We start from the raw sequence: 19,500 nt of genomic DNA on the forward strand, positions 1-19,500 counted from the left end.
TTTTCTGTATTTCAAAACGCATTTATGCCTGGTTTGTGACATAACAACTGTGGACTGATGTTCAGCAATGCATGTATTGCCATGTCATATGTTAAACTGGGGTCAATAACTTTGGAAATAAACCGGACATTTCTCTAGATTTCCCTGAAATAAAATTAGAAAAAAACTTCTTAACATAGATAAATGCCAGTATGTTACTTGCTGTTTGATATTTACATTCGTCTGTTATGACATCATTGTTTATTTCAATATTGTGCTCCGATTGGATAAGCGTGACGTCATTTAACTAATGATGTACGAGGTTACAACTATCAGCTATTCCTTTATACCAACGTATGTTATCTGTTACATTTCTTTAAGAACAAATACTGAATCGAGAAGATACTGCCATTTTTAAATCGCAATGAATAATTATTTAAAATGCAAATATAAGTCTTGATCGCAATTATTCTTGCATGTATACTGTATGAACGCAGTTCTTCAAGCGAGCAAACTACCAAAAAGCTCTAGCGCGCTTCATGGATTTTGCTCGCGTGCTCTACTGCGTTCATTCAGCATAAACGCAAGCAAAAAAGCGACCAATCCTTAAATAAAACACTAATTAGACAGCTCAACAAACATGAGTAGCCTAATGTTTCAATCTTGCAGAGATAGTCATTGATTTTCCTCAACCTTACACCGATATTCAACAATAATCCTCTATACATGGCTCAAGACCACTGTTATTTGCTCCACGTTGACCAAGATCCGGATGTTAATACAGAAAAAAGAGTGATTGTGTTCAAGTATAAATATTTCATTAAAGTTGAATGCAAGATAATACACGGGTGGTCTTTTTGCATAGAGCTTAACATAATTTGATCCTGTTTTGCATTATGATAGTTTTCAGTGTTGAAATTGGAAAAATCATTGCCAGTTGAATTATGTAAATTGGATGTTTGTAGCCTTATTCCGTCTTCATGGGCAAAATAAATATAAAGTGACCCGGTTTCATTAAGATTAGAGCCTTTTCCCTTCATGCATTAAAGAAAAACGTAAATACACTCAAAATGCCTTAAAACACTAATTTATTGTTCATTTCTATAGCCAACCTGTTTGATGTAGCCACGGTATTTTTTAAGGACAAAAATCAATGCTGGTCAAAACGTGGTCTTGTGATGGAATTCCATACCGGTTCTCGGCAAGGATTTCCGAGAAAGGAATACCGCCTCCAAGTAAGAAGGAATTTTAAGCATGTCTGGTTTCAACGCTTTCAAAATGCATCTGGGTACTCAATTAGTTGAGGTTAACCTTTCAGCGGTTTAAAACTGATTGCAAAATGTCCCAAAGACTATGCATTTCATAAATTTAGTCCTGAAAATGACTGCATAAAGGTTGTGTATGCCTCGAATGAGTGTTTACGGCCAGTTGTCATACTTTAACAGAAGTAGCAGATATTTTTATTATGTGTTAAACATTGCTTTTATGTCTTGCTTGCAGATTATGATGTGCCAATAAGCTGCAGTTACCCGCGCCCCCCCCCCCCCCCCGCCATCCGGCAGTAGTTCTGCAATCTGAATCCAGGAGATGCAGCTCTAAATCCAACATTTCAGAAGAATGAAGATGTTAGTCAACTCTGTAGTACTTGTTTGTGTGTAAATGATTCAAAAGAGTGAGCAAATCAGTTATAATTAAGCAACTTATAGACAGTGATAAAGTGCTGTACTCTTAAATGTATGCCAAATCTAGCCTTTAAAACAGGTACTTAAAGTAAAAATTAAAATTAGGCATAATCATGTTATATCTGCACTTTCTACATCATGTAGCCATCTTACATATGAAAACACTAGCATTTGTCATGAGTCTTTCAGTTTGGCGTTTTTTGCCATTTCTTTTGTTGCGCCATTTGTCCCGGAGGCAATCAGTTTGGCATAAAGTGGTGTTTAGACTGTCTATAAACACATAATCACTATAAAATTGTTAAATTTAACAGTTCTGTTACCTATGTATAGAAGTGGACAAGAAAGGCATAAACATGACAAGTTGAATCATTTCAGTTTGGCTCTATGTCATTTTATATATAAAACTCGAAGGTGATACAGTGGAAAAATCTTATTTTGCTTAGAAAAATATCTTAAAATGAAGCAGGCAATTTTTGTGGGGCTGTTTTATACACAACATTGAAAGCTACAACGAAAACTTTACTTGGTCAGATTATTTCAATGCATAAGGAAATAATGGCTATTCAAAAGTTTGCGGCTTACCATTTGATGGAAATAGCTATTCATGCTTTTTATGAAAATACCTCATATCTTAATACTCGGCTCATTCTTTAAGTGTTTAACATATCATTGCCAAACTTTCAGTATATGTTGCATATAGCCTGAAATTGAACTATAGTAGTTTTGAAGTCTTTTTTTTCAAACATATTGTATACAAAGACTGTTTTGAAGTGAAAAGCCAGGTTAGTGTCTATATGAAAAATATAGTAAAAATAACTGTGGTCTTAGGCCATATTACATATTTTTAACACAGGTGACTTCATTCCTTAGTGTGAAAGCCAAATAGGACATTGTGTATTACTTCATTTTGTAGCTTATCTGTTTCAGATCGTGATCTATCACTTCAGTACAGTATTCACCAGTAACGTTAAATGCAGGATACCAGATTGGCATCTGGGATTAATCACTTCAGTACCGTATTCACCAGTAACGTTTTATCCAGGATACCAGAGTGGCATCTGGGATTGATCACTTCAGTACCGTATTCACCAGTACAGTTTTGTGCAGGATACCAGAGTGGCATCTGGGAATGATCACTTCAGTACCGTATTCATCAGTAACGTTTTATCCAGGATACCAGAGTGGCATCTGGGACTGGGAATTATCACTTCAGTACCGTATTCATCAGTAACGTTTTATCCAGAATACCAGAGTGGCATCTGGGGATGATCACTTCAGTACCGTATTCATCAGTAACGTTTTATCCAGGATACCAGAGTGGCATCTAGGGTTGATCATTTCAGTACCGCATTCAAAATCAATGCTGGTCATAACGTGGTCTTGTGATGGAATTCCATACCGGTTCTCGGCAAGGATTTCCGAGAAAGGAATACCGCCTCCAAGTAAGAAGGAATTTTAAGCATGTCTGGTTTCAACGCTTTCAAAATGCATCTGGGTACTCAATTAGTTGAGGTTAACCTTTCAGCGGTTTAAAACTGATTGCAAAATGTCCCAAAGACTATGCATTTCATAAATTTAGTCCTGAAAATGACTGCATAAAGGTTGTGTATGCCTCGAATGAGTGTTTACGGCCAGTTGTCATACTTTAACAGAAGTAGCAGATATTTTTATTCTGTGTTAAACATTGCTTTTATGTCTTGCTTGCAGATTATGATGTGCCAATAAGCTGCAGTTACCCGCGCCCCCCCCCCCCGCCATCCGGCAGTAGTTCTGCAATCTGAATCCAGGAGATGCAGCTCTAAATCCAACATTTCAGAAGAATGAAGATGTTAGTCAACTCTGTAGTACTTGTTTGTGTGTAAATGATTCAAAAGAGTGAGCAAATCAGTTATAATTAAGCAACTTATAGACAGTGATAAAGTGCTGTACTCTTAAATGTATGCCAAATCTAGCCTTTAAAACAGGTACTTAAAGTAAAAATTAAAATTAGGCATAATCATGTTATATCTGCACTTTCTACATCATGTAGCCATCTTACATATTAAAACACTAGCATTTGTCATGAGTCTTTCAGTTTGGCGTTTTTTGCCATTTCTTTTGTTGCGCCATTTGTCCCGGAGGCAATCAGTTTGGCATAAAGTGGTGTTTAGACTGTCTATAAACACATAATCACTATAAAATTGTTAAATTTAACAGTTCTGTTACCTATGTATAAAGTGGACAAGAAAGGCATAAACATGACAAGTTGAATCATTTCAGTTTGGCTCTATGTCATTTTATATATAAAACTCGAAGGTGATACAGTGGAAAAATCTTATTTTGCTTAGAAAAATATCTTAAAATGAAGCAGGCAATTTTTGTGGGGCTGTTTTATACACAACATTGAAAGCTACAACGAAAACTTTACTTGGTCAGATTATTTCAATGCATAAGGAAATAATGGCTATTCAAAAGTTTGCGGCTTACCATTTGATGGAAATGGCTATTCATGCTTTTTATGAAAATACCACATATCTTAATACTCGCCTCATTCTTTAAGTGTTTAATATATCATTGCCAAACTTTCAGTATATGTTGCATATAGCCTGAAATTGAACTATAGTAGTTTTGAAGTCTTTTTTTCAAACATATTGTATACAAAGACTGTTTTGAAGTGAAAAGCCAGGTTAGTGTCTATATGAAAAATATAGTAAAAATAACTGTAGTCTTAGGCCATATTTACATATTTTTAACACAGGTGACGTCATTCCTTAGTGTGAAAGCCAAATAGACCATTGTGTATTACTTCATTTTGTAGCTTATCTGTTTCAGATCGTGATCTATCACTTCAGTACAGTATTCACCAGTAACGTTAAATGCAGGATACCAGATTGGCATCTGGGATTAATCACTTCAGTACCGTATTCACCAGTAACGTTTTATCCAGGATACCAGAGTGGCATCTGGGATTGATCACTTCAGTACCGTATTCACCAGTATAGTTTTGTGCAGGATACCAGAGTGGCATCTGGGAATGATCACTTCAGTACCGTATTCATCAGTAACGTTTTATCCAGGATACCAGAGTGGCATCTGGGACTGGGAATTATCACTTCAGTACCGTATTCATCAGTAACGTTTTATCCAGAATACCAGAGTGGCATCTGGGGATGATCACTTCAGTACCGTATTCATCAGTAACGTTTTATCCAGGATACCAGAGTGGCATCTAGGGTTGATCATTTCAGTACCGCATTCACCAGTAACGTTTTATCCAGGATACCAGAGATGGGATCTGGGAATGATCACTTCAGTACCGCATTCACCAGTAAAGTTTTATCCAGGATACCAGAGATGACATCTGGGAATGATCACTTCAGTACCGTATTCATCAGTAACGTTTTGTCAACGATACCAGAGTGGCATATGGGATCGATCACTTCAGTAGCCTATACCAGAGTTGCACATGGGATTTGGGATCAATGACTTAAGTACCGTAATCAACAAGAAAGTTTAAGCTTGGAGACAATAATTGAATATGCACCACAAAGTATTCTCAAAAGAGCATCATTAACTTTAATAAATATCTTTTTAATTGTATTAATAAGTGAAATTGGTGAAATTTTATGAAAAAACTTAAACCCTAGTGTTGTTTTATTGAAAATGTTTGTAAGAAGATCTTTATTTCATTTACTTTACAAATCTTCAGTCTGCAGTTATGCTTATTTATTATAAATTATTGAAAACCAGTTTTTAAACAGGGGGCACAAATGTTTTGTAGAATTACCATGTCATGTTTTTGTACCATATCTTCTTTAGATGTGATTAAATGGCGCTTACAACGTCAACTCCAGGGGATTTATAGTCATTTCAAATTGCTGAGGGGGTCAAACCATTTTTCATGGTTATTTGCAGAAGCTTAAAAATCTAAAATATACACAATGCTGGTTTACATATTAAAATAGTTAAGTACAGGTTGATTGTCAGATAATTGTAGTGTCTGTGATAATTAATTCTAAGTTAACCAAATCTGTTTTATTTACCTTTTTATGTTTAAAGTAGGAATCATTATTTTGTACTATTACGTGCTTGTATGATATTCAGTATTGGGTAAATTAGTATATGTATTGCGTTTGTATTTATGAGTTTTCTCAACCATTAAAATATTCAATTATATTGCATTGCCTTAACCTTACTTGTGATGCACCTAAATGATCTAATTGGCCATAGTCATAGTCGTGGTATGTTCTATAAAATCAATTTTTCCTTTTACACTTGTTTACCCTGGGAAAATTGTACAGCATTTGCAGTTTCTGTAGTTGATAACATACCTAGAGCCCGTCCAGGGCAGTGTGTTATTTCATATAACTTGGTATGACTAGTTGATGGCCCCTATTGATTTTGGGATAAGTAAAAAGGTCAATTTCAAAATGACCTTGAGAAAAAAAAAACAGTTTCCGTTGAATTACTAAAAAGCTTTTTTTAACGAATAACCTAACACTTAGAATGCCAGTTGGTCATGACTAGTTGTTGACCGCTATTAATTCTGGGATCAGTAGGTCGCGGTCAAGGTCGCGGTCAAAGTCACAGTGACCTTGTGGTAAATAAATGTTATCCGCTCAATAATTAAGAATGCTTGCACCTAGAAAATTCATACTTAATATGCCATTCGGTCATGACTAGTATATGAATCCTATTGATTTTGGGATCAGTAGGTCAAAGATCAAGGTCGCAGTGATTTTGAGGGGAAAAACAGTTTCCAATTATTATTAATAAATGCTTGGAACTACGAACCTGGTTGCCAGTTAGTCATTACTAGTTGATGACCCCTTTTGTTCAAAGGTCAAGGTTCCAGTATAGGTCGCAGTGGCTGTGTGGTAATTATACGGTTTACGCTAAATAACCAAAGATTGCTTGGACAAAGAAACTATATACTTGGTTTGCTAGTTGGTCTTGATAAGTGGATGACCCCAATTGATTTTGAGGTCATTAGGTCAAGGTCACAGTGACCTCCAGGTGAAAAACAATTCGTTGGTCACCACTCCCTAAGTCACACTTCTTTCTGCTTCAATATTTAAAGATTGCTTGGACGCAGGAACTTATTACTAGGACCCAGGAACATGGTACATGGTATGCATGTTGGTCATGTAGAAGACCGCTATGTTTGTTTACGCTTTAATACATAATCATATACAAACCTGCAATTAATACGAAATCCTACTAGTTTGATATCCAGTTAAGACCCCGGCCATCCGCTTCATTAAACATCTGCTCTCGTTGTATGTTGCCCACATCCTAGGAGACTCACGAAGTATTTTTCTGTATATAAATACGATGTTTTGAGTTTGATCAAATGTGTATGTTGTAATGTTACAAAAACTGGCAATATGCAATTATTTTTTTTTTGTTTCATTTTTAACGTTTAAGAAATTTAAAAAATCAGAAAAGTGAAATAAAGACAAACTAAAATAATATTATTTAATGAAAAACAACATTAAAGACATGATGAAGTCAAGGTTACAAAAAGACATTTGATTGGTTAAGAAATGACTGAAGGGTACGAAGTGACTGAAAAATGAAGGGTACAAAATGGCGAGGGTACGAAATGACAGTTAACTATGCGCTGTGTTACTATGACAATATAATATAAATAAAAATAGAACTGAAAGTCAACTTAGCATACATGTAATACTATGCTATCACTTTTAACACCAATATGAATATGATTTCTGTCGTAATATGTTTTTGAAACACCCTATATTTGCATGCAATACGCACATGATTCTACTAAAATATGCAATTTTATAAATTAAAGGAGATTTTAGGCTCCTTACAAACTTCAAATGTATTTGTTGTTGTTGTTTTTTATTAAACATTGCCTAGAGATTGACTTTTAATGTTGTTAAAGTCATGTCACTCTGGTAAAATTATTTTAGGAGTTAAACTTTTAATACAATTTAATACTTAATACATTTGTATCTGTCTTATCAGTTGTAACTCAAACATTATTGAGATGTTTGGAATTTCAGACAAGGCACTTGGTGAAGATTGTGATGTTCCTACAGAGTGTTCAGACAGTGCAGCTGTCTGCACAGGATCCAATAAAGTCTGTACATGTGGTTCGAACCATTATGATGACAATGGATTTAGTGCTGGTGGAAACTGCCAAGAGAGTATGTACACATTCGTTTCCTAATACTATTATTTGTATTATTTTATCAGCATAAAAATGGATCTAGTACTTATTGTGTTCTTTTTTTGCATATCATTTGTATGATGTACATATAATGATTCATACATTGTACGCTTTCAGTATCACAGCTTCAAGTATCCAGCATTACCTTTTCTCAAGTGCATACAACAACAATGATCGTGTCATGGACCCCACAAAGTGGAAAGGCCAGTTCCATTAGTGACTACACGGTTCAGTGGGGATCAAATGATAGTTCAATAGCTGAAGGTTTTAAGGAGAATATAATGTCAACAACAACAAAAATTACTGGTCTTACTCCAGGACAGAACTACCGAATAACTGTGACATCTGTGAACAAAGTCACACAAGCTGACTCTCCTCGAAGTACATTCGTCTCCAAACAAAGATCATCAAGTATGTTAATTGTTAATATTGTCCAGGAATGTGAATTGTCCACGGATTCGTGGATTTCTGTGGATCTGGAATCTGTTATTTTTAAATTTGGTTTTAAATCACTAAGTGAAGTGGCGACTATATAGAAATCATGCGCGTCGTCACGTCCGTCTGTGCGTCCTTTTTATATCCATGTCCATATCTTTCTCATTTATGGTCGAATTTTGAAATTATTTGGCGGAAGTGACCACCATAGCATGAGGATGTGTCGCACACAAGACTTGTGTCCCTTTCTTTAAGGTAAAGTTCACAGCAACCTTCTGAACTAAGTTTGTTTTGCTACATACACCTAACTGATGATAGTTTGAGTGGTTGGATTTTTTAATTATTTGGCTGAAGTGATCATCCTAATATAAAGACGTGTTGAGCAAACTACCTATAATCTTACCTTCAAGGTCCAGGTCACAACAATTATCTGAAATAAGTCAGTTTTGCTGTATAAGCCTTACTAATGATAGTTTGTGCCTGGTCCATATCTTTTTCATTCATGTTTGGATTTCGAAATGACATGGCAAAAGTTTCATTTCATTATAGTTTCCTTGCACTTTTCACTTTAAATTATGCTATGTAAGGTAATATATTACAGTGCCAAAATTATCCTATCTACCTCATGTCGCTACATAATTGACAATTCACCATTGAAACATGTTCTACTTGATTTTTTAGCTCACCTGAACACAAAGTGCTCAAGGTGAACTATTATGATTAGTCTATGTCTGCCGTTTGGCGTCAATAATTGATTATGAACATCATCTTCTCCTAAACTGCTTGGACAGTTTTGATAAAACTTTATAGGAATGTTCCTTGGGTGGGGCTCTTTCAAAATTGTACAAAGATAGGAATTCCGCGCAGAACTCTGGTTGCCATGTCAAACTAAAGAAAAGAAATCAAGACTCTTCTTCACAAAACTATGAAGCCAAGAGCTGAGATATTTGGTGTGTAACATTTTCTAGTGGTTGTCTACAGAGCTATGCCCCTGGGGTCAAAACTGGTCCCGTCCAGTGGGTTTCAAGTTTACTATAAACATTTTGTTAAAATCTGTTCGTTATGTTAAGTAACCATTTAAGCAAGGGCAGCAAATCTTGCTCTAGTGTCCCCCTTTCTGTTGGAGATTCGTTTTAATATTATTGTCTATTTTGGAAACAAGATTTTATATTTTATGAATTTTTCAAAAAGTCACTTCTTAGTTCTAATGTTGTTATTGTACTTTTTAAAGGTTAAAGTAAATACCATATTTTTTTATTTTTGGATTTTTTTTTTACTTTTTAATGAATTATTTAATGAGATCTTTCCATTGAGCTAGACCATTGTTATGCTACAATCTAATAATTTGGGTAGATAGTTAATACATATATTAACATGTATTTAAGCCATGATTGATAACTATGTTGTGTATTTTGGAGGTAGAGTAATATTTTTCTCTGTCCAGTTTGCAGCTCTATCAATTTCTGGTAATCTAAAGCAGTTTATTAATTTTATTGAATCGAGCACTTTCCGTCGGGCGTGCGACTGTGTTTTACACAATTGCTTGTAAACATGCCACTATGCCAATGTGGTCAAAACTTGCCCTGTGGTTTTGTGTAGACTTTCATACGGAATTCTTGAAAATCTTCTGATCTGAAGCCGCTAGACCTAGATCTTTAATAGTTTATATCTAGCATCAAATAGTGGTCCAATACCAAGATTGTGCAAATTATGCCCCTGGGGCCAAAGTCGGTCCCACTCATTTTGACCAACTTTATTATGTTTGAATCTATAGCAATGAAATTTGGATCATGTTCATTATTTTGAAAACAAATATCAATGTTGTGCATGGATGACCTGGATTGTGACCATATGACCTACTTTCTTATTTTGAAGCTACAGCAATGATATTTGGACCATGTGTACAGTTTTGTAAACAAATATCAATGTTGGCCCTGGATGACATTGACTGTGGGCTTTTCACCTACTTAGTTATTATTCAAGCTGCAGCAATGAAATTTGGAACATGTTTACAGTTTTCAAATCAATTTCAATGCAATCCTTGGATGAAATGGAGTGTGACATTTTGAACTACCTTCTTTTTTTGAAGCTACAGCAATAATATTTGGATTATGTTTACAATTTTGGAAACAAATATCTATGTTGTGCTTGGATGACCTTTACTGTTACCTTTTGACCTACTTTCTTCTTTGAAGTTACTGTTATGAAATTTTGAAAACAAATATCAATATTGGCATTGTCAGGTGTCCTTTTGACCTACTTTCTTATTATTGAAGCTACTGGTTTGAAAGTTGGACTATTTGTACAGCTTTTAGAACAAATATAAAGCTATATTGATAACAAAGGTCAAACACTTTTACTCAGATGAGCGATTTAGGGCCATCACGGCCCTCTTGTTTAAATTATTCTATCCAGACAGTATTTCAGACACTTTGGGGTGCGATACTATGAATCAGTGTTCTACAAATTTAAAGCCATAAGAACCATAAAAGCCAGTTTAACATCAGAGAGGCCCCCAAATCCCTTGCTAAAATAGATTGAGCCATTGAAAACAAATTTAAAATGACTTTAACGCCTTCATAAAACCTTAAGACACTCACTTGAAAACTGGTACACATATTCATTATGACTATATATGTGTTAAGCAAGTCATAGCATTTCAAAACAATATTGCAATATTGTATTCAACTGAAAAAAAGATCCGCTCTTCATAGCCTTTGGAAAATAATTAGCTATTGTACATGTCACTTTGCATATATTATGTTTGAAGCGATCCCTATCATGAACAATAGGATATGCGTGTGGAATGTCAGTGATTATAGCAGAAACTTTCTTAGGGACAGTAAATAAAGAAGCAATACTTGTGCTTTCATCCCTTCATGAGGTGCTCTTTTTCCCTAAAGGATAATTACAAAGAAAACAGTATCATCAAAATTAAAAAGTTTTATATACATTTAAAATATTTGTCTTTATATACATGTCAAACAACTGATGTCTGTTTTTTTTTTCACAAGAACCAATGCCTCCAAGCAGTCTGGATTTGGATGGTAGCAACTTAGACGCAACAGATAAGGAGATAACACTTGCTTGGACAAGGCCTTCAAGTGGGGTGGTGTCAAGATATGATATAGAGGTGCTTGATGGGACAGAATTAAAACAGCCAACTTTCGCTGTTGGAACAGCCAGTGCTACATTGACTTTTTACGACATGAGGAATGGTTATACATACAATGTTAAAATAATATCCAGGAGTGAAACCTATGATGGAACAAATACGGAACCCAGTCAACCATTTGAGTCACCGTTCAAAACTGATGTTCAAGGTATGTTGACTGCAATTCTTGAAAGTGAATTTTCTGCGATATTACTCAACTCAAGAATGTATGCACTATGCAGTTATTATAAAGAATTGACGAGCGTTGCTTTGAGTGATTATGGACAACCCTCAGGGATAAGCTATTACAAAGACTTAGATGCTGGACAAAATTAACATCTCTTTTATAAGAAGCTAGACACTCTTCATGATAAATATTTCTAAAATCAATTAAGAATAGTGTTTAAGCGTTTTTTCGAAGAAAATAAGTGTGATTATTGTGATATACTTGTTCTTGTTTGGGTTGTTATTGTGTAAACACTTCAACTATGGCCAAAGCTCGAAAACTGTTCAAGACATTCAAATGAAACTTGGTAAACATGTTTTTAGATAAAATATGTACATGTATAGCAAGGCCAATAAATCTGGCCTTAATAGTTGTTGAGTTGTATTCCGTGTTTGAGTGAAAAAAAGTTGGAGTAAAGCGTAAGGATAAGCTCGTTAGCACTCTTATGCATCTTCTTGTCATGCATTACAATTCAACTACAACCTTCAAACTTAGAACAGAAAACTGAGTCCAGTATTCATTACCCTGTGCTTGCCAACTGATATTTTTTTTGATTTTCATTTCTGAAAATAATTATTATTTTAAGTCAAGTTTAATGTTTTTATTTGAGGTAAATACCTGTAACACTATATTTCAGTGCCAGATCCACCAACTGATGTTTCCTGCCTAAGTATATATGATGAGTATATAACTCTTTCATGGACTGCACCCCAAAAACCCAATGGGGATTTGGTTCAATATGTTGTCCACACTTTGTCATATCCATCAAATAGCGAAAAATTCCAAAATAATACATCTTCTACTGGGACAACTTATGATGTGCATGGCTTAGAACCAGGTTAGTGTCATTTGTGTCCATATCAATACTTTCCTTGTCCTAGTGTTGATATTTCATTATCCTGTTCAAATTCTTGGCATAGGGGTGAGAGTGATTAAGTGGAATACAAGTAGGCTTCTAATTTAAGATAGTGATTCTTACTAGTATATCGTCTGTTTTCACAAGCAAGCTTTCTAGAATAAACTTATATAAACCTAATTGATCGGTGAGTGACCATCTTGCTCTATAGATACCGGAGCTTTCTGGTATTTTCTGTGAATCTACATGTACCAAGAAAGTTGCCAAAATTTAAGCTCAGCTTTTATCTTAATCCTAGTGTCATTATTAAAGTTAATGACTGTTTTGTCTGTGTGCATTGTTTTAACCTTGGCAATACCTTAAAAATATCAGGCTATTCAAATGAAACTTAGTAACTTATTGCCAGTAAGGCCCATAAGTTTGGCTTAAATAATTGTTGAATTGTGCCACTTGTTTGATTGAATGTGTTTTTGTTCTTATTTATATATTTCGAAGAAGAGGGGGTATGTTGCTTTGCACATTTCTGTCGATCGGTCGGTCGGTCGGTTCGTCGGTCAACCAAAGTTTGTCCGAGTGATAAATAGACAATACCAGGACCTATGGTCATCCAACATGAAGGTTGGGCGTGACCAGTAGATGATCCCTATTGATTTGAAGGGTCATCAGGTCAAAGGTTAAGGTCACAGTGACCTTCAACGGGAAAATGGTATCAAAGCTTGTCCAAGTAAAAACTCAACAATGCTTGGACCTATAGTCATCAAATTTGTCATGTAGGCTTGTCCTGACCAGTATATGACCCCTATATATTATAGGGGTCAGTGGGTCAAAGGTCAATGTCACAGTGACCTTGAATGCTAAAAGGTTGTCCGAGTGATAACTCGACAACTTATACACCCATGGCCCTCAAACTAGACTTGACGGTTTGGCCTGACCAGTAGATGACCTCTATTGTTTTGGGGTCATTGGGTCAAACGTCAAGGTCACAGTGACCTTGAATAGGAAAATGTTGTCCTAGTCATTACTCGTCAACGCTTGCACCAATGGCCCTCAAACTTGACTTGGAGGTTGGCCCTGACGAGGAGATGACCCCTATTAATTTAAGGGGTCATCTGGGCACAGGTCAAGGTCAAAGAGACCTTGAGGGCAAAAAGTTTGTCTGTGTGTTAACTCGACAATGCCTGCCCCATGGCCCACAAACTTTACATTTATGTTTATGAAGATGGCCCCAATGGATTTTGAGGTCAAAGAGTCAATGGTCAAGATCACAACTCATATAGGTCATTTAAATTTATTTCATATTTACCTATTCCCTGTTGCTATCAGCCAAGAGGATACATGTTTATCTGCAAATATCAGTCATCATCTAAACATAATTAAAAAATCTACCTACTATCCTCACACTTTGAATGGTCATAATCTTAAAACTGCCACAAATGCATCCAATGACATATCAACTGTCATTTGGTCTATGCATACTTCATTCAATTGTCTAAGTATTTCTGACCACATGGCACTAAGGGGGGGGGGGGGGCACGATGTTTGAAAAACATCTCTTGTTATTCTTGTTTTAAGGCACAGTCTACGTATTCCGGGTGCACACACAGAATGAAGGCCACACGTCTACACAGTATGGGGCAGTGCAAACATTTTGCACAACAAAGGCAAAAAGTAAGTTACTTTAAGATGACTCGCTCACAGATATTACGTTGGCAACATTTTTTTCAAATTTGTTTTAATTCGTTTAAAATACATCTGCCAGATACTCCGTTGAACAAAATTTTGTAAATATAAGCAGAAAATCATTTAATTTCATGTTGCGTTTTAACAGTTTTTTAGTCAAATTTATAAATAATCATTATTTAATTTTATTCTAATTTGAATTAAATGATGGGTCATATTAATTTAGTTTAACACACATGGTTATACAGTAAAACTTTGATTGTTCAAACAGGCGGTTGTGCGAGAACTGGTTATCAGTCGAGATCGAGGCTTAGTTGCGACCATTATTCCTTCTATTTGCATATAAAATAGACTGACGATGAATTGAACCCAAAATAAGTTGAGGACTCGAGCACCATAACCGATCCCAAATAAACAATCATGTGCAAAAATTATGATTACCTCGAGGTCATAATTGTACACTTTTTCACCAAAGAATGTTCCAATATAAACAATTTCCAGGTGTTAAAATGTTCAAGAGTTGTAAAAACTGCAAAGACAGATGTAAGGAAATTTGATGAGATGTGAAAAACCGATAATCACCGTTTACGTATGACTATTACTACTTGATAATGACATTTGAGAAGATAATTGTGGAAATTTTATGATGAGAATTTAATTGTGAAAAATTTAAAAAATGAGTGATAAACATGGGGGGATAACTACATTGGGTGCATTATTATGATTCAACAGTTCTACAAGACAGAAAAGATGGGACAATTATCCATCCTTGATATAGAGGAACTTACATCTGACTTATGCCATAATATGCACTGTCCTATACCATTGTAGTAGTTTAGAAAATGTGTTGTTGTTTTTTGTTAAAATAAACTTTGCTATTTTTTCACTGTTAAGTGTGTTGTTGTTTTTTTTTTTCTTTTGCATTTTCACATATAGTAGACGACAGTCTTTGAATATATGAGCGATTTCTACAACACATACCATAATCAGTGCCAAAGTAAACATTTGGTATGATGATTTTTAACTTTGAAAATACATTGTAAAATATTTTATAACTGACTTTAATTGAGACTTTGGTCGTTCGACACATTAGATTACTCGAGGTTTTAGCTCAGACCCTGGCGTCCTCGAGCCATCTTAGTTTTAATGTACCAACATAATACAGTGGCTCAAATGTTAACATTAAAAGTAGCTACAATGTGTCTTTTCAGTGGCTGACAAACCCCAGAACTTGAATTTTGTAAACAACATAACCAGTCGAGCACTTTCTGTCACCTGGTCTGAACCAGTTAATATTTACAGCTCAGAAAACCTTGGTTACATAGTTCAACTTCAAGACAATGATGCCAATATGTGTGAAAAGGAAATCGTTATGAGATGCAGTAATTGTACTACTGGGGACATCAAAGTAAGTTGTTTTGTTACTAGGGAACTAGACATTGCATTGTCATTGCCTTATGTAAGCCCAACTGGCACAATATGGCATCAGCCATCACTATATGGTGTCATCATTTTAGAGACTTTCCTCTCTTTAAACATTGTGGCATATTTTGATATTTTGCTCAAAAGACTCACACAGTCACACAGTTTAGTGGTGTTTTTTTTAAATTTTGTTAAAGCTTTATTCTGCATTGGAATAACTAAAGGCTATGTTAAGATTGATTTTAATGTTGTGAGAGGATATGAGGGATAACTACAGACACTTCTTTGTAGCTGTAGTGAAAGTGAGAAGAATACTTTTGGTACGAGTACTGGGTATAACTTAAAAAGTTTTTTCAGAAATATTGCTCATGTGACCATATATACATTACTTTTGCAAATCAGTTATCTTAATTTAGAATAACATATGGTTGATTCATATTAATGATATGCATAATTACATATAGCCATTCGCATTACTCTGGTCACAAAATAACCGTATGCATCTTGTTTGTCTTGGGTAAATGTTAAATTGATGAATGTTGATCCGCGTTTCAAGTCCTCTCGTTAGCTAATTTTATGTCCAAAGAAAATACATAAGGTATTGTCATAGTCTTGGCGTCATCCATATGAAGCTAAAATAGTACACATGTTGCCAGAGACATTAAGTACATGCACAGCAAAGCCCATATCTCATGCTATAATAATTTTTGGGTTATGTCTCTGTTAAACTGGAAAACAACAGACAATGGTTGACGCTTAATTGCTACATGAGTTCTCTTGGTGATAAGTATTTTAAAGACAGTTTTTTTTTATTTATTTATTTATTTTCAGAAAATAACAATGCCACGTTGTGGCCAAGATTTGCAAGTGCAGATTGACCATTCTCATGATGAAATCCGTGCAAATAAATTATACACGATTCAAAGCCTCCTTCCTGACACAAACTACATAGTTTCTGTATCTGTGGTGAATAATCAGGGTAGAGGCAATGCAGCATCAATTGATATAAAGACTCCAGAGGAAGGTAAAAAAATGTATAATGCCCCCACCCCTCCCAAATTCCCTCAAATGATCAAGCATCATGCAGATGATATGATGATACTCCAACCATATCGCACACCACGTTTATTTCTATAATTTACCTTGCGCCCCCCATGTTGAGTCAACGCTTAACGCAGTGTCGCGAAGTGTTTATTAATGGTCATTTAGGTAGCTGTTATCAATTTCTGAAGGCTGTTTCTTTGTTCCCTTCCTTTAAATATAATTATAGTCAGTTGTATTAGGCTTGTAAGAACTCAACCCGTAATAAAAAAAATCGTACAGGTCATACTCAAGGACGTAGTTTGAGCCCTGAAAATTATGCTTTGCAACTGTGAAAGTCTGCAGACGCTTTCATCAACATATTCGCACTAATCTTGAAAACAATTTGAATGCTTGGTTTAACTTGTGTGAATGTGAAAAGATAACATATTGATTACAATGTAGCATATAATTATAATATGATACTTGTTATTGGTGATTAAAAACAGCTAGTGACATTGAGGGGATTTTCCACATGAAAAGGAGGCAAGAAGGCCTGCAACTATGCGCTGTGAACATGGAATGCGTGTTTGACCCCCGTCACTTTCAATTGTAAATTCATTTTTGGTTTATTAGTTTTGACACTTAAAGTCAATAAACAATAACTAACCTCTGCTCTTTAAACAAAGACACATGAAAAACAAACGGAGCTTCTGGGGCAAAATCTTCCTTTAGTCATGGCAGAATATTTAAGTATCAATTAACTTTTTTCCGAAAATGATATATTATATGATATATATATAAATGATATAATATTCCTGCAACCTAATTATCAAGTATGGGGGTGAGATTGTTTACCCATGAAAGCCATTGAAAGCCATTCTGCTGACCCTTAACAATTTACAATCTTCTTTTTGTACTCACGTGCATGTTCTAAGAAGTCGTACATAGCACGCAGTGATATGTGTACCACCACGCTGGCTACAACGTAAAATATTACTGTTATTCACCGCGAAAATGCAATTTTTTCTGCGAAGGCAACATGTATTTTGCAAAATACGCGTGGTTGGTATTTTATGAAGAATGTATATTGTGCTGTGACAGTTTTGACCAGAATTACTTTTTCTATGTATTGAGTATACGTCATATGTGCCAATATCCCAATCTTCAAAGTTAATCAGACATCTTGATTGTGCATATTATGATAACGAAGGATGTATTTTGCCCTGCGTTCTTTTTATGCCCTGTTTAGATCAAAAAAGGAAAATATAGGTAATATAGGCAAATGCAGTTCGGTCGGTCTTAAGATCTGATTCAGGTCTTGTCCACACACTAACTAAAGCACAGTTTAGTCCATGAAACTCCAATGGTAGATTCCCTTTAGACAGTACAGGAAACTTATTGTTTGTGAGGTCAAAGGTTATAGTCAACACTCTTAGGAAAACTTTGTTTAAAGGGAAAAGTCACTGTTAAAGTTTGAAATGTTTGTCTTCACTTTCAGAACAAAATATGCAACCATAAAAATGATTGATAATCACTGCATTTAATTGTAAAACACCTTTTTTAACTGTATGTTTCTGAAAAAGCAGTATTAAGAAGGCATTATGTTTGACTTACATAATTACATTATTAACTAGAAATTTAGGCCGTTCTTTTTTTTGTTTTTTTTTTTAAGTTTAACTGATGGCTAGGCATCTTGGGCAGTGATAATTGTGAATGAAGGATCTTGTGCTGTAAACCTTTTAAGGAGTCTTATGACATATTTGATTGTTTGTCTTTTAAAAGTAAAGGAAATGAAATCTAGTTTGTTCATCTCCTAAAACATAGTGTCACAGAAATATATGCCAATGATCATTAAAATTGGGTTTTCGCTGCATGCACTCATTTTGGCCATTTTCTGTTCATTGAAAACATAGTGAAATCACATTTTCTCCCACCTAAGATAAGTAGATCCAAAAAGTCAACAATGATAGAAATTCTTATCTTGCCCACGGTCGAGATAAAACAAGTTCCCGTATGGAACTCATTTTTAATGGTCATCTCATTGTAATTACATCCCTTGTTGAAGACTGTAGTCTGTAGCATCATAGAAACCTTGTCTTGTGGCAATATTTAGAATGCTTATTAATTATTTCTCGCTTCAAATGTTACCATAAAAAAGTTTTCACGCACGTTTCAAGAAATAATGCTTAACTCTCCTCAGGACTATTTTAAGACCGATTTGACTATTAAAATTATCGGAATCAATGCGCGCATATTCATGACAACCATGAATTATCGCATATCTATACGCATATTTTAACTAAGCACAAAAGAGTTCCAGTAAAAATACATTTTAACTTAATTTTGTTTAACTGAGGTGGGAGAAAAAACATCTACCATAGCCGCTCGTGTAAGATAGGTTCATCCAAATCCTCGTGCTTGGGTTGGGATGAACCTGTCTTACACTCTCGGCCATGGAAGATACTTTTAGTCTCAGTACAATGAATATTGCAAAACCTGATTTAAAAAAGGTCATTCATGTTGCAAATCAATGATTGTAGAGGCATCTGTGTCCTATGAACACTGTTCTGGTTCTATGTTTGTTATTAACAACTGATTGAACATTTATATGTATGAAGAAGTAAGTTAAGCATTTTCCTACGATATGTATCTTTATGTACATTTGAAAATGCTGTTTTATATTTTTTGAAATGCTGTCTGTTATATGTAAAACTGTTACTTTATGTCTACTATCTCGCTAAATAATAGGCTTTTAATTAAATGAACACCACTCTTTCCAAATGTTAATCTTAAGTGGACTAGACACCGGATAGTCCCAAAATCGGCAAATACAGTGTTTCCTCATTAAATTATTAAATTGCCAATACG

At 35.0% G+C, this 19,500-nt stretch overlaps 1 protein-coding gene across 1 annotated transcript in view; it reads left to right on the forward strand.

Moving 5' to 3' along the window:
• Positions 1-19,500, forward strand: part of LOC128223754 (receptor-type tyrosine-protein phosphatase eta-like) — a 72,312-nt gene that overhangs the window by 15,113 nt on the left and 37,699 nt on the right. Inside the window, exons 10-16 of the mRNA XM_052933113.1 lie at positions 7,670-7,813; positions 7,954-8,247; positions 11,286-11,594; positions 12,289-12,489; positions 14,080-14,175; positions 15,399-15,595; positions 16,441-16,633. Coding sequence (XP_052789073.1) covers positions 7,670-7,813; positions 7,954-8,247; positions 11,286-11,594; positions 12,289-12,489; positions 14,080-14,175; positions 15,399-15,595; positions 16,441-16,633 — 1,434 coding nt within the window. The remainder of the gene's footprint in view (positions 1-7,669; positions 7,814-7,953; positions 8,248-11,285; positions 11,595-12,288; positions 12,490-14,079; positions 14,176-15,398; positions 15,596-16,440; positions 16,634-19,500) is intronic.

The sequence above is a fragment of the Mya arenaria genome, chromosome 17, assembly GCF_026914265.1.
Source record: "Mya arenaria isolate MELC-2E11 chromosome 17, ASM2691426v1".
NCBI classification, from domain to species: domain Eukaryota; kingdom Metazoa; phylum Mollusca; class Bivalvia; order Myida; family Myidae; genus Mya; species Mya arenaria.